This window comes from Mucor mucedo (genome assembly GCF_025094135.1).
Source record: "Mucor mucedo strain NRRL 3635 chromosome Unknown EV154scaffold_57, whole genome shotgun sequence".
Taxonomy (NCBI): domain Eukaryota; kingdom Fungi; phylum Mucoromycota; class Mucoromycetes; order Mucorales; family Mucoraceae; genus Mucor; species Mucor mucedo.
In genome coordinates, this window is record NW_026252341.1 from 202324 (window position 1) to 216948 (window position 14625).

The 14625-nt window shown below is 36.4% G+C and overlaps 7 protein-coding genes across 7 annotated transcripts; 4 read left to right on the forward strand and 3 right to left on the reverse strand.

The window, feature by feature from the left end:
* Nucleotides 1-472: 472 nt before the first annotated feature.
* EV154DRAFT_538462 (ankyrin repeat-containing domain protein) lies at nucleotides 473-1438 on the forward strand (the record flags this gene model as incomplete). Its single annotated transcript, XM_051604276.1, has 4 exons — nucleotides 473-508; nucleotides 567-624; nucleotides 709-1283; nucleotides 1391-1438. The coding sequence occupies 4 exons, from the start codon at nucleotides 473-475 to the stop codon at nucleotides 1436-1438; spliced, it is 717 nt and encodes a 238-aa protein (XP_051456771.1).
* A 122-nt stretch (nucleotides 1439-1560) lies between these two features.
* On the forward strand, nucleotides 1561-2357 carry EV154DRAFT_511846 (uncharacterized protein). The gene has a single exon (XM_051601854.1). The coding sequence runs from the start codon at nucleotides 1707-1709 to the stop codon at nucleotides 2088-2090; it is 384 nt and encodes a 127-aa protein (XP_051456772.1). The 5' UTR covers nucleotides 1561-1706; the 3' UTR covers nucleotides 2091-2357.
* A 1207-nt stretch (nucleotides 2358-3564) lies between these two features.
* On the reverse strand, nucleotides 3565-5509 carry EV154DRAFT_511850 (pyridoxal phosphate-dependent transferase). Its single transcript, XM_051601855.1, has 3 exons — nucleotides 5202-5509; nucleotides 4894-5131; nucleotides 3565-4830 (listed from the first exon to the last, which is right to left on the reverse strand). Exons 1-3 carry the CDS (start codon nucleotides 5398-5400, stop codon nucleotides 3648-3650), a joined length of 1620 nt encoding a protein of 539 aa, XP_051456773.1. The 5' UTR covers nucleotides 5401-5509; the 3' UTR covers nucleotides 3565-3647.
* EV154DRAFT_511852 (Sec20-domain-containing protein) lies at nucleotides 5427-6656 on the reverse strand. Its single transcript, XM_051601856.1, has 5 exons — nucleotides 6486-6656; nucleotides 6335-6426; nucleotides 6120-6275; nucleotides 5947-6062; nucleotides 5427-5892 (listed from the first exon to the last, which is right to left on the reverse strand). Exons 1-5 carry the CDS (start codon nucleotides 6642-6644, stop codon nucleotides 5555-5557), a joined length of 861 nt encoding a protein of 286 aa, XP_051456774.1. The 5' UTR covers nucleotides 6645-6656; the 3' UTR covers nucleotides 5427-5554.
* A 915-nt stretch (nucleotides 6657-7571) lies between these two features.
* Nucleotides 7572-9059, forward strand: EV154DRAFT_422242 (translation initiation factor RLI1; the record flags this gene model as incomplete). Its single annotated transcript, XM_051596080.1, has 1 exon — nucleotides 7572-9059. A coding segment is annotated over one exon (1488 nt), but the record flags the coding sequence as incomplete, so codon positions are not given.
* Nucleotides 9060-9174: 115 nt separating this feature from the next.
* On the forward strand, nucleotides 9175-10114 carry EV154DRAFT_465876 (uncharacterized protein). Its single transcript, XM_051597706.1, has 6 exons — nucleotides 9175-9246; nucleotides 9303-9424; nucleotides 9494-9539; nucleotides 9598-9654; nucleotides 9711-9873; nucleotides 9945-10114. The coding sequence occupies exons 1-6, from the start codon at nucleotides 9193-9195 to the stop codon at nucleotides 10061-10063; spliced, it is 561 nt and encodes a 186-aa protein (XP_051456776.1). The 5' UTR covers nucleotides 9175-9192; the 3' UTR covers nucleotides 10064-10114.
* A 1321-nt stretch (nucleotides 10115-11435) lies between these two features.
* On the reverse strand, nucleotides 11436-12041 carry EV154DRAFT_511858 (uncharacterized protein; the record flags this gene model as incomplete). Its single annotated transcript, XM_051601857.1, has 1 exon — nucleotides 11436-12041. A coding segment is annotated over exon 1 (515 nt), but the record flags the coding sequence as incomplete, so codon positions are not given.
* Between the last annotated feature and the right edge of the window lie 2584 nt (nucleotides 12042-14625).

Consider the following 14625-nt stretch of genomic DNA (forward strand, 5'->3'; position numbering starts at 1 on the left):
CACCACTTTTTAAGGTTGCATGGATTGATATCTCTGCAACTCTACGTAAGAGTTTTGTGAGCATAGCAATGTCATGCACAAATCATACCGTTATGGTACCAATTCTGGGAGTTATTATTGACAATCCTCGTCCGATACAATTACAACACCATGTTACAGGCTTGTAGGCATATCATTTTGATGCTTGGAGATTCCATTGATAAAGAAGATGAAAATAAAATCAGCAAAAAACTTGATACAACAACAACAATGGGGATGTCCACGTGATCAAAGTTTCTTTCTGTCTATGTTTGCTTGTTACATGTACACACAGACATAAAAAGAATTTAATAAAAAGGGTCAAATATGTAAGAAAGGAGAGGGGTTTCTTTTTTTTTTTTTTTCATTTAAAAATAAAGTAATTACAATTCATTTCCCTTTTTCTTTTTCTTTTTCCCCATTTTATATCTCTCACTTTTTTTTTTTCGCCAAAATGATGTACACACCGCAAGCAAGACCTACATTCAATGTAATACAATAGCAGTCCAGTCAAGTTTAATATTTTACTCATTTCTTTAAACTACTAGGATTCATGTTTTGTGGATATCGACTTATCAGATGACATTAAACGACGCAACAACGAAGGTAAATAGCCATAAATTAAAGAAAAAACAGAGTTGATCGATATATAAATTCATCAAAGTTTGTTACTGACAGAATTCGATAAAGTGTCCGAACGTCCTTTGCAGGTCACTGTTGCTATGGATACCGAACCAGCCATGTCCATCTGGAAAGCAGCCGAACTGGGCAATATTGCTGTACTTTCGTATTTTATTCACCATTACCATGGGCAACAAGAGAAAGTAACTCAACTGTTAAACTCGCGTGATCCTACCACTGAATGCACTTTATTGTATTTAATTATCTCCAACAATCCAGATCCATTACAGTCATTAGAGCTCTTACTAGAATACGGTGCAGACGTAACATCACGCAATATTTATAATGTGCAAGCGATTCATGCATTGTTTCTTCGATGCACAGACCCTTTAGAACCACTGGCATTGTTAATAAAGTACGATGCCGATCCCAATGCACGTGATGGTGACGGTTGGACGCCTGTTCATTATGCAGCACGCTTTTGCGAGACACCCGACCCAATTCTAAAGTATTTAGTGAGCGTGGGAGCGGATATTAATGCTGTCGATGCCAGTAAAAAGACAGCTTTATTTGGACTATTGGCCAATGGTGATCACAGTATGACTTTGGACTGGTTAATTCATAGTGCCAAAGCATCAATCAAAGTGAAGGGTGATTTTTTGGACAATAAAACCAGACGTACCCGACAAGGATCACTTGTATTACAAGCAGCAAAATACGGTCGATTATCCTCATTGCGGATCCTGATCAGTTCGGCTTCAGCTATGGAGAGTTTAGAGTCGATATTAACAAGGGATGAATTAAAAGAAGCGATTGAATTAGTCAGGCTTCAATTAATCAAAGTCACCAAACGTGATTGTATAGAAAGATTAGGTTTAATGATTATGATTTTAGAAAATTTAATTCAAAAATTGTTTGAAACTTCAATTACACGGAGACCTAGTTTAATAAATAGAATTTGGAAATAAAAAAACAAGGGAAATCTCCTCTTTAAAAAAAGAGCTTGCATTATTTTTCTATTCATCACTATTTTTTTTTTTTTTTTTTTTCTATATTACAACACAAAAATGAACTACATGTACGATGAAGATCCTTTGCAATCTTTAGAATTAAAGACTCGCGCATTAACCCCACCTCTTGACTCCATTGACCATCCCACAACTTGCAACTACCTCCTCAATCTATTTCTAGCACCAGACATGGCTCGATACCTAAAAGAGACAAACATGTCCGACGACATTTATAACTTACCCATTCATTTCCAGAAAATCATTACCGAGGCCCGCATGGAGGCCAGTATGCTTAACAAGAGTAATGGTGCTTTAAAAAGACTCGAGAAACTAAGGGCTTATGTCGACACTGTGGCTCTTGGCGATACATCAGCTGTCATTGCCACATTAAATGAACTCTTGCGCGATGACGATGAAGTATTGAATATTCTGGGTGAATAAGCTCTTGTCTCTTTCTTCTTCTTTTTTTTTTCTTCTTTCTTTTTTCCCCCTTATATTGTATATGTGTAGTCTAGTATACTCGCAACATCTCCCTTTCTGCTACAACTGTCTAATAATATGCACGGCCTAAAAAAATAAATTGATAAAGTATCTGTCTACAGGAGTTTAACACATAGTTTATGTTTGATGAATTATTGTTAGATCATTGTGAGTGTAGGCTAAAACAAAAAGCAGATTAAAAGACTTCAGGTCAAGTGTGAGGAAATTGTCCAAATATGGGAGCAATTCCTCACATTTTCACCGGTCCCCCGGGGCATTTAACGCCGGTCAATCAAGCGCAAGGTCTCGGTGAGTCCGGCCTGGGACAATGAGTGGTAGTATTCATAACCAAAGTACCGCAATTATCTCTTTCTTCAACTATCAAAAACTTGTAATATAGAAACACAGAAACGTAAGTAGAACTACCTTACTTTGTTTTTAGGGTACTTGAATTGAAAATACTGATGGAATGCTCGGGATATCTGACGTATAGCGGTCAACAGAGTATGTCTTACTGATAAAACTGGCCTCAGCAAGTACCATTAAAGAAAAAGCACTCCTTACAGTATGAAATATATTGCAACAACAAGTCAATTTCTCTTGTTGTTTTGCTTTGGTGTTTATGAGACCCCACCTATACAGATATGTGCGTTTAAGAGGGTCTCGAATCAATACTTGTGTAAAATGCTTCATTTATCATTTAGATTTAAATGGTAAAAAAAAAAGAGTTAGTAAATGTAAGTTACATGCAAGATGTAAACAATTCAACATCTGTTACACACATAATACCACTCTGCAGGCAAAAGAAAAAAAGCTTCTGAATTACCTCTCGGTTGGTTCTTCTGACAAGTAAGCTGTATCTCTGTCTGCTACAGGACGTTGAGGCTTTAGCATCTCCAGAGTTTAATATTACAGTAAGCAGTAAATAAATATCTCCTTTTTTTTTTTATTATTATTAATCCTGGTTATATTTGCAACATGATGTTCCCAGGTATACTTTCACTGACTAATACTAGCTGATTTTGAATTAAATCACGAACCGAGATAACCATAATCTTCTTATCATTGTTCGCTTATTCCCATAGCCGTGACAGCAGTAACCGATGTAAGCAGAGTTTGATTTATTATCATCATTTGCCGGGACAAAGTATAATTTTCCACTATAGACTAATAAAATCCATCTTATTGTTTGAGAAGTGCACGGCGGTCTATTGTTTTTCCCCGCCTTTTTTCATATCATATAAAACATGTTTCACAATAAGGGTACCACAAAGTTAATGTTGTGCAAATAAAAGTCAATTCTGGGTAAACACTGGGTAAACAAAAGACATGCACAAATAAAGACTCAATAACGCTTTAAAGGGTATATAAAATATGACATTATACAACCCGAAGTGCATATGATTTTTTTTTAAGAAAAGACAAGATTTTAAGCGTGAGAAAAAGATTAGATGGTGTTTTGGGTGGGTAACAATGTTTTATTTCATACAGAAATGACATGTGAAATATAACGTTTTTTTACTCGGCGGTGTTACTGGAGAAAGCTGGTTCAGTTTCATCCATATCAAGACCCAACTGTTTATCAGTCCACATGGGAATAGGAGTGGTAGAGTTTTCAGTGCCAACACCAGCACATCCACCTTGAGCAGACCAATCTTGAACACGCTTAAAATCATAGCGGTTCCAAATCTTTTCCAATGAATGTACCAATTCCTCGATCATGGGACCATTGTGACCAGGCGTAGGGGTGATACGAAGACGTTCTTCACCAACAGGGACAGTAGGGTAATTAATGGATTGAACATAGATATTATGTTCGGACAAGAGTTCATCAGAAGCCAATTTAGCGGCAGCAGCATCTCCCATCAAGACAGGTACGATATGGGAAGGGTTAGGAATTACGGGAATACCAATGTCACCCAAACGTGATTTAACAGTACGTGTATTTGTCTGTTGCAAATGACGCTCAGCTGTAGATTCCTTAAGATACTTGACAGATTCCATAGCCCCGGAAACAATAGCAGGAGGTAAAGAAGTGGTGAAAATAAAACCAGGGGCATAGGAACGAATCATATCAACCAAAGAAGCCGAACCTGCAATGTAACCACCAACAACACCATAGGCTTTACCCAGGGTGCCAGTGACAATATCAATCTCATCAAGGATACTACCGTTACCACGATGAGGGTTTGTAGCATTTAAATCAAAATCGAGATGCTCTGCTACACCAGCTCCTCTTGGTCCGTACATACCTACTGCATGCACTTCATCCAGAAAGGTGATGGCTCCATACTGTTTAGCCAACTTGACAATTTCACGGATAGGTCCAATCGAACCACACATGGAATATACAGATTCAAATGCAATGATTTTAGGCACACTGGGATCCACTGACTGCAATAATTGCTCCAGATGAGCCATGTCATTATGACGGAAAATCTTTTTGGCTGCATTTGAGTGACGCATACCCTGGATCATGGAAGCATGGTTCAAGGCGTCTGAAAAGATGACACAACCTGGTAATTTAGAAGCCAAGGTTGAAAGTGTAGCATCGTTGGCTACATAGCAAGATGAAAATACAAGAGCTCCTTCTGTATGATGAAGATCGGCTAACTCGGATTCAAGACGCAAATGAAGATCTGCGTTACCAGCAATATTACGCGTACCACCCGCACCAGCACCATAACGATCCAACGTACGCCTATTACAGAGTGTATGTGTGTGAGAAAAAAAAATTTATAATAATAAACAATCGGAGACTTACTTCATATTATCAATCAAAACGGGGCTTCTACCCATCCCCAAATAATCATTGGCACACCAAACAGTGACTTCGTCTGTAACACGAGCAGTGTGAGCACGAGGAAACTTTTGGGCTAATCGATTAATATTGTTAAAATAACGATAGCTCTTGTCCTTATGCTTCTTTTCTAATTCTTCGCTATAAAAGCTTTCATAATCAAAAGCTTTTTGCTGAGCTGGGACGGCGTGACTGTGTACAACTAGATAGATGTAGGTATAAAACCTGTTTTTTTAGTACTTATCTTCATAGCATGTATATTTGCCACTTACCAGCAGGCTCCTCCTTGGGAGTCTCAACCGTGGTAGACATGGAGCGAGAAGAAATAGCTTGACTCATAACTGGACATTGTCTTGCTTTGCTCATGAGAGGACCCATGGTATTACCAGTGGTCAATCGACGCAAAGACGAAGCAGAAGCAACGTGAATAAAAGGGCAAGTCTTCTTTGCCTGCATCAATGCAATCTCCATAATATAATAGTCAAAAAAAGAGAAGGGGGTAGTGAAGGTTTCTTTTAAAATAATAAAGAAAAAGAAAAAAAGACAAAAAAATATGTGAGTTTTTTTTTTTTTTTTTATGCACACACTGTTTTGTATCGGAGCTTTAATCATATTTGACACAGGTTCATAACTCATCCTTGATCACCGTAGGAATTAGCGTGGAGACAGATTTCAATGTAGTACGGATGGGTTCGACTAGGATTGTAGTTGTTGTTGTTTGAGCAAGTTTACTTTTCTTTGTTTGTGTCAACCAAGATACCCAAGAAATGCCTACATCCCACGTCCGTTTCTTAATGATATAGAGTACAACACTACTAAATAGTACAAGACCAAATAAGAGTAGGAGTCGGTCAAACCAATCTGAGGCTTCAAGCTGAGTAATCACTCGTTTAGAAATCTGCACCAATGAACTCAGATTTTGATATTCACTATAGGTTGATGAGAGCGTTCTAGACGATTCGGCTAAACCTTATGTTAGTTTACCCTTTTTCCTTTGATTTTTTTTTTTTCACTTACAGAGCATGCTAGCTGAAAAGGTGCTCTTTTCTAATTCTTGTTGCATTAATGTACTTGTTCGTTTTAATGCCTCTGTCACATCTGAAGAAGCACGTAACACTGCATCATCTTGTTGACTAAATGATATTTTATAAATAAACCTTTCCTCTACTTTATCCATTGTTGGCCCTTACCCTCGATGTGCTACACGTTGCTTTAACTCGTATTGTTCAGTAAAACTCTTTCCGTTTTTTCTGCCTAACCCAAATAACTCTTCGCGATTCTTCTTTTCCTGATCATCCACACGTTTCTTGGATAACAAAATTGCTTGACGTGAGCTCACTTGTAACCTATCATCATAATTATTCAGTTTGTATATGGTGCACACCAATATTATACAACACTTTACTGTCTGCATTGCTTTTCGTATTCATGCAAGCGATTCAAAATATTCATCTTTGAAGCCTCACGATCCTCTTGCTCTGCTAATAACTTTACAACCTATATTTTATTTTTGTTAACCAAGTTTGTTTTATGTATTATTTGTTGTAATGGCCAACCTCAATGTCTTGTTGTAGACAACGGATGCTGGACTTGATCAAGTCCGCGACTTCTTTTTGAACGGTCATGGAGTCTACATGGTGAAGACGTTCTACTTGTCGTTGGCACTCGGCAGCCAACTTACTGAGCGATCGAAATTTAGTGTCAATGGTGCTCATGATGAAGAATGAAGAAAATAACCCAAGGCATCAGCAGAAATTGGGAATTGCTTTTTTTTTTCAACCACCGCGCCTCATGCAAAAGAAATTAAACCCAATCACCTTTTGTATGTGTGTGTGCGTGTGTGTGTTTGTAGGGATGGATTTATTGTTTCCGTGTGGTGTGTGGTGTGTGTGGTGATGTGGTGTGTTTTTGTGTGGTGTATAGAGACAGTTTACACAAGCAGTGAGCACAGTGACCACACGTACCACACATTGTGTGCTGACCACAGACACACATTCCGCATTGTCATCCAGTAACACACCCCTCCCCTTAGAATTGGGTTTAAAATTGTGGCTTAGAAATGAGGTAAGGAAAAAAAAATTTGTTTTTTTCTATTGCATTGGGTGGTAGGGCCGTGGAAATTTAATCAAGTTTTTTTTTTCTCCTTCCCTACATTTTTTTTTATTTAAAAAACCTCACTTCACCCCCCATTCTCCAAAAATGAGTGATAAACTTACCCGTATTGCTATTGTTAGTGCTGATAAGTGTAAACCCAAGAAGTGTAGACAAGAATGGTAAAGCCTAAAAGATGTCCTGTACCTGTTTGTTTCATCTAACCCAACCCTTTTCTCTTTGTTTGATAGTAAGCGTTCTTGTCCTGTGAACCGCATGGGTAAGTTGACAAGAGATGACAACAAAAAGAGAAAAGCAACTAATAATAGTATAAATAAATAGGTAAGCTCTGTATCGAAGTCGAACCTACCTCCAAGATTGCATTCATCTCTGAAGAGTTATGTATTGGTTGTGGTATTTGTGTAAAGAAGTGTCCCTTTGCTGCCATCCACGTCATTAATTTGCCCACCAACCTCGATGGTCAAGTCACACATCGTTATTCTGCCAATTCCTTCAAACTTCATCGTTTGCCTGTACCTCGTCCTGGTCAAGTTTTGGGTTTAGTCGGTACCAACGGTATTGGTAAATCCACTGCACTCAAGATCCTCTCTGGTAAGATGAAGCCCAATTTGGGCAAGTTTGATGCTCCTCCCGACTGGCAAGATATTTTAAAGTATTTCCGTGGTTCCGAATTACAAAATTACTTCACAAAGATTTTAGAAGATAACTTGAAGGCCATCATTAAGCCTCAGTATGTCGATCATATTCCCAAGGTCGTTAGTGGCAAAGTTGCTCAATTATTGCAAGATAAGCATGAACGTAACAATTACGAGGAAATGATTGATATGTTGGATCTCAAGGATGTTCTTAACCGTGAGGTTGGTCAACTCTCCGGTGGTGAATTACAAAGATTCGCTATTGGTGTCGTCGCCGTTCAACAAGCTGATGTTTATATGTTCGATGAACCTTCTTCTTATTTAGATGTAAAGCAACGTTTAAACGCTGCTCGTGTCATTCGTTCTCTCATCTCTTCCAGCACTTATATTATCTGTGTAGAGCACGATTTGTCTGTCTTGGATTACCTTTCCGATTATATTTGTATTCTTTATGGTAGACCTTCTGCTTATGGTGTTGTTACATTACCTTACTCTGTTCGTGAAGGTATCAATATCTTTTTGGATGGTAACATTCCTACCGAGAATTTGCGTTTCCGTGAAGAATCATTGACCTTCAAGATTGCCGAAACTGCCAACGAAGTTTCTATCTCTAAAGTCAACACCTACAAATATCCCAAGATGCAAAAGATCCTTGGTGACTTTACATTGGATGTCATGCCTGGTGAGTTCCAAGATTCAGAGATTATTGTCATGTTGGGTCAAAACGGTACTGGTAAATCTACCTTTATTCGTCTCTTGGCCGGTCTCTTGAAGCCCGATGGTGATGCTAAGATTCCTACATTGAACGTCTCTTACAAGCCTCAAAAGATTTCTCCCAAGTTCAAGGGTACTGTCCGTATGTTGTTCTTGAAGAAGATTAAGGGTGCCTTCTTAAATCCTCAATTCAACACTGATGTTATTAAGCCTTTGAACATTGAAAACATTATTGATCAAGAAGTGATGCATTTATCTGGTGGTGAATTGCAACGTGTTGCTATTGTACTTGGTTTAGGTCAACCTGCTGATATCTATCTTATTGATGAACCTTCTGCTTACCTTGATTCCGAACAACGTATTATTGCTGCCAAGGTGATTAAGCGTTTCATTATCCATTTCAAGAGAACTGCTTTCATCGTAGAGCACGATTTCATTATGGCTACTTATCTTGCTGATCGTGTCGTCGTCTATGATGGTACTCCCTCTGTTCGTGCTACCGCAAACTCTCCTCAATCCTTGTTGACCGGTATGAACAAATTTTTGGCTTCTCTCGAAATTACTTTCCGTCGTGATCCTACCAACTTCAGACCCAGAATTAACAAGTTGGATTCTCAATTGGATCAAGACCAAAAGTCTACTGGTAACTACTTTTTCTTGGAACAATAATTTTTTTTTTTAAATCATAGACTATCCCCATTTTTTTTTTTTTTTGCTTCATCTCTCATAATTTTTCTCTCTCTTTTAAATAAAACCTGTATCTCTCTCCCTTTTTAAAAAAAATCTTTTTTTCTTTCCTAAAATGTCAAACCCTGCTAGTGTCATTCGCTTTTTACATGTCATTGAAAACCTCAAAGTAAATTTCTCATTCGCCTCTGTCAACGGGCAACTCACCCCTTTTCTAATAATTAGAGAACCAAAAGAACCGGTTGGTTAGACAACGGTATCAATGGTGCCGAATCCATTTCTGACCACATGCATCGCATGGGTGTCATGGCCATGCTCGTCAACGATCCTTCCATCAATCGCGAAAAGTAAAAAAAAAAAAAAAAATCCACCTGTACCAGAAAACCATTGCAACTTGCTAATGCCTCAGATCTTAGATGCATCAAAATGGCCATCGTGCACGATCTCGCTGAAGCTGTGGTTGTAAGTGTCAATACATACTATTATTTGGTATTTTCCCTGACACGCCTCTTTTACATAGGGTGATATCACACCTCATGCCGGTGTCAGTAAGGCCGATAAATACACCATGGAAAAGGTAAAATACATGTAGAACTCATTACAAAACCCGTGTATATAAACACCCTTAGTTAGAACGCAATGGATGGATTTAGAGAATCATTAGGTAATACAGACACTGCCAATGAAATTGTCGATTTGTGGCAAGAATATGAGGATGCTTCCACACCGGAAGCTCTCTTCGTAAAGGATCTTGATAAGTTTGAAATGATTGTTCAAGCTTTGGAATATGAAAAGTGTAAGTGCCCCCCCCCCTTTACATATACGTAGAATATATCATTTTTAACCCTCACACACATATTTTGACAGCTGATAAAAAGAATTTGCAAGGTTTCTTTGATTCCACAAAAGGAAAATTCGAACACCCTACTGTCAAAGCTTGGGCAGAAGCCTTATACAAGGAAAGAGAGGAATTATGGAAGCAATAAATACAGACTTCTCTTTACCATGGACACTAATTGTCATTTATTAACCATTCATCCCTTTCTTGTCTTTTTTTATGATGTGGTGTCTTACAGGCACATATTATTATAATGTTGATGATTATACCGTTTAGACATGCAAAGAAAATGTGTATAGTATCATCAAGTTTATTGAATTCCTAATTATTTTACAAAAATTTCAATTTTTCGGATCCATGTGGCTGTATAATGAAGCAGGAACCCTCCATAGATATGATGTATCTTACGTAACCAAGCAGTTGTTATAGAGGATATTCTCTTGTAAGCATATTCATTTGTGCTCTTACTTTTCACAATCACACACACGATTGTTTCTTCAAAAATCATTGCTTTTCATATAACTGTATCAAATCATTATTCATAATGGGTTTAAAGGGTTTTTCCTGGAGATACATGAAACCATGATTTAGTTGGAATAAATAGACAATATGCATAATGAACCCGTCACTATTTCATTGTCTACATCAACAATTCGGTACATATAAAAGCTTATAAATAAATAATTATTATTTATTTTTTGCATCACTCAATTATCATCCATCAAATGAAGACCGATAGACATACCTTACTTTATCCTGCGTACCCTCCTCAATGCTAAATTCTAATAGTAGACAATCATAAAATAAATTGTCTCTTCATACTCTAAATATTATTGTATTAATTATGTTTTCTATTTTGGACTTTGGTGCTACCCATATTAGTTTGCAATGAGAGAGAACTGCCATTACGATATTGTGTAATCTTAAATTGGTAGCACTTGTATTATTAACAGATTTCTTTACATTTGATATAAGAGCGTTTTTGACAACAGCCTTCATGAAAACTATAGTTATTGATAACTGAGTTTATTGTATACAATTTAAAAGGGTTGCATTTAAGAAAAAATGAAAACCGGATTCAAAGTCATATGACAAACATAATAAGAACCTCAAGTAATACTGTACTCAATTTGCTGGGATCGGAATCAATTTTTTTTTTTTTTTTTTTTTTTTTTTTTTGAAATGATACGATCCATAAAGTTTTGTCTGCTCTTCCTATAAGTATCTATTATATCTTTTCATTTTCACTGCGTGTTATTCTATTAAATTGTGCCCACATATACCATTATTAATCAAAAGCAAATTTTAAAAAACTACAAGCAGAATGAAAATAACAGGTGCGGGTAAAGATAAACGTACATATTACACACACAAAAAGAACGAATATGTAAGACGAATTATCCTGTGTATATAGTGTAACAGGACAGTAAAAACCATAGATAATAGCTAAGTTCACTATATACTGGAATAATTAGAGATTAGTTATCATACATACTATCTATTTCAATAAAAAATGCTATTCTATTAATTTTCTTTAAAAAAAGGGTTGGCTGGTATTTACAGAAAACATCTGGATTTATTTAGTTACTTAACCTTCGGGTAAGATTCATGAAAAGTAAAGCTATTAACATATATACAAATAAAGAGGATGTGTTCAAAACATTGGCAGCAGAAGTAGGCATGCTAAAAGTCGGAGAAGGGATCGCATATTTAATAGCATTGACTGCACTATATTTGAATTCTCCAAGATCGTTGTCGATAAAATTTCCTGATTCACACCCATTAGCAACAACTCTTAAACTCTTCGTACCCCATTCAGATGCATTTCCAATGTAGGCCTGGGGCATTTCAGTCATATCCAAAACTAACTGAGAGCAGGCCATTTTCATATTACAAAAATCTCTTACGACACACCCAAGATGATATTCTTTTTGGCCACTGCTTGATATATATTCATCATACACACAAGTCGCAGCAGAAAAATTTCCAAGTTGTTGATTCAAAGGGTTTGGGGGGCAATATGTAACAGGACACAGGTAATCTGCACCGTCGTTCCAGCCTTCCGGCTTATAACATGACATCGTTGCTCTATTAACCATAGTAAAAGTTAAAAAAAAAAAAAAAAAAAAAATTTGTAAATAAAGATTATAATTTGAAAACATTGTATACAATGTGTGTATATATAAGTGTTTGCTTAGGTTTCACATACATTTAATTAGATGATACAGAAGTTTGTGTTCGGGCACAAAAGTTACAATTCTAAGATAAAGATGTGGTTGAGAAGGTCACAGTAATTTTTTTTTTTTTTACCCTAAATTAAGATATCTGGAAGACGAAACAATTGAGTACCGAATTCATAATCTGCTGAGCTAAAAGCTAAGCACCACTGAATAATCAAACGATTATTTTTTCATAGCTTATACAACCAAGCATTATGTGGCCTTTGAACTATTTTAATATTTTTTATACAAACTGCATGCATAGAAATCAGTGAAAACAGCTCGCATCATACAACTGTTTATTGATTTTGAGCCACATAAAAATAGGATTAAAGCCCCCTTCTCCATCAACGGATTTGGGTTACAATTTTGGAGGTATCACCTTTTTGTCTCATTTGTTGTTACATCAGTGCATGGAAGATTGTTCAAAAGCTGGTTATACTTTAAATTCAATACGGTAACGTTGTTCCGTGAACTCCCAAAAGAACCCTTTTTATCGTCGTAAGCTTCAGGAAGACCAATAATGTGGGACAAGATAAATCTGCTGTCATAACATGTAATGAATGATCTGACTTCTAAGATTTAACTAGCCACTGCTATTTTTAAAGCTTCTCCAAGACGCCACATATTTTATTTTGCCGTATAAAGCTTAAACTACGTATCTGGTGAGACCTTACCCGACAAAAATATCATGCTTATTACCTTTTTAAACATGGGATTTAATAGAATGAACAATACTATTGTGTACCTGACTATTTGTCTATCCAATTAATAAAGAATAATTGCTATAACGGGTAGTAACACCGTTGTGACATAGTACATTCTTATGACTGTTCACCAATAAAAGCTGTGGCTTCAGATACATAACGATTCTGGTTTGTTCAGAACTAATGTAGTACCAGTTACTCATTAAATTTACAATTTAATACCCACCTCATAGTGGCGTTTTCTCACGCGTTATTCGATTTGTTGTTGCAGAGGAATTATGTCCTGTTCCACAATCAGCTGCATTATCCTAAGAAAAACCATTTACAATCATATTAATGAGCACAGATAAGTAAAAGGCTATCTTAAGTTTTTATTTAAAAGATGGCCATAGTTATCATAACTGGGTAATTTAAAAATAACCAATATGATAGCCCAGTCGTCACTATGTTGCCCAAAGTTATTATACAGCGTTCAAATCATGTATTTTTGACAAAAAAATAAAGGCAAGGCGGAAAATAAAAATAACAGGATTACAAAAGTCCCTTTTGATGCAGACAATCTGACATTTACTTTCGCTACTGCTTGATATATATTCATCAAACAAGTAAGTTGCAGCCCAGAAAAGTTTTCAAATTGTGGATTCGAAGGGTTTGGGGGCAATGAGTAACAGGACAGTTGTATTATGAACCATCATCTGCGCTTTTAGGCTTATAACATGTCATCAGTGGTGTATTAGACGTAGTAGTAAAAGCTGGAAATATTCGTTTTTGTAAAAGATTATAATTGAAAAAGATTATATTTATGCATATAGCTGGTTCTCTAGGTGTCACATAGATCCATTTAGATGATACAAAAAGTTGTGTTCAGGTAAAAAAAATTACAATTCCAAGATAAGGCACAAAGGCTAGCTACAATCCTAAGATAAAAATGTGGTTGCGGCTGTTTACTGTTAATTTTATATCCTTTTAAAATATTTAAAAAAAAAAAAAAAAAAAAAAAAAAAAAAAAAAACTGAATGCAGTTGCCACAATCTGCTGAGCTAAAAGCTAAGCACCTCAAAATAATCAATAGCGGTTATTTCTTCATTCCACATTCGTATAGTATAATTGAAGAGGGAAAAATTGAGTACATGAATACAAAAAGTATCATATTTTAAAATTCAGAACTTCCCCCTAGTTAATTAGATTTATCTTACACCTCTACAAAAGAAAATGGTAGACCCTCGTTTTTCTCCGTTTTTTAAACGCTTGAAATGTATATAGATTTATTCAATGGCCGAACTTTTGAGAAAGATTCATAAAAAGTAAAGCTACTAGCATATATATTAATAAAGAAGACGTGTCCAAGCTATTGGCAGCAGAAGGATAATAGTCGGAAGCAGGTACAGGCTCCGCGTAACCAAAAGGGGCGATTGTATTATAAAGAAAAGTACCATAGTCCACTGCAGAATAATTTCCAGCATCGCACCCACTAGAAACAACTCTTTTGATTCTTTTGCCCCAATCCGTAGCATTACCAATGTCGGCGTTGGGTAATCCATTCTCATTAAAAGCTATCTGAGAGCAGTTCATTTGCATGTTACAATAATCTCTTTCTATGCAGCCAAAATGATATTCTGTTTGCCCATTACTCGCTAAATACTCATCATACACACAAGTTGATGCAGAAAAGTTTCCGAATTGTTGGTTTGAAGAGTTTGGGGGACAATAAGTTATAGGACAAGAGTACTTTGAGACTTCAGTCGAGCCAGGGGGTTTCAGACATTGCATTGATTTATTTGTAG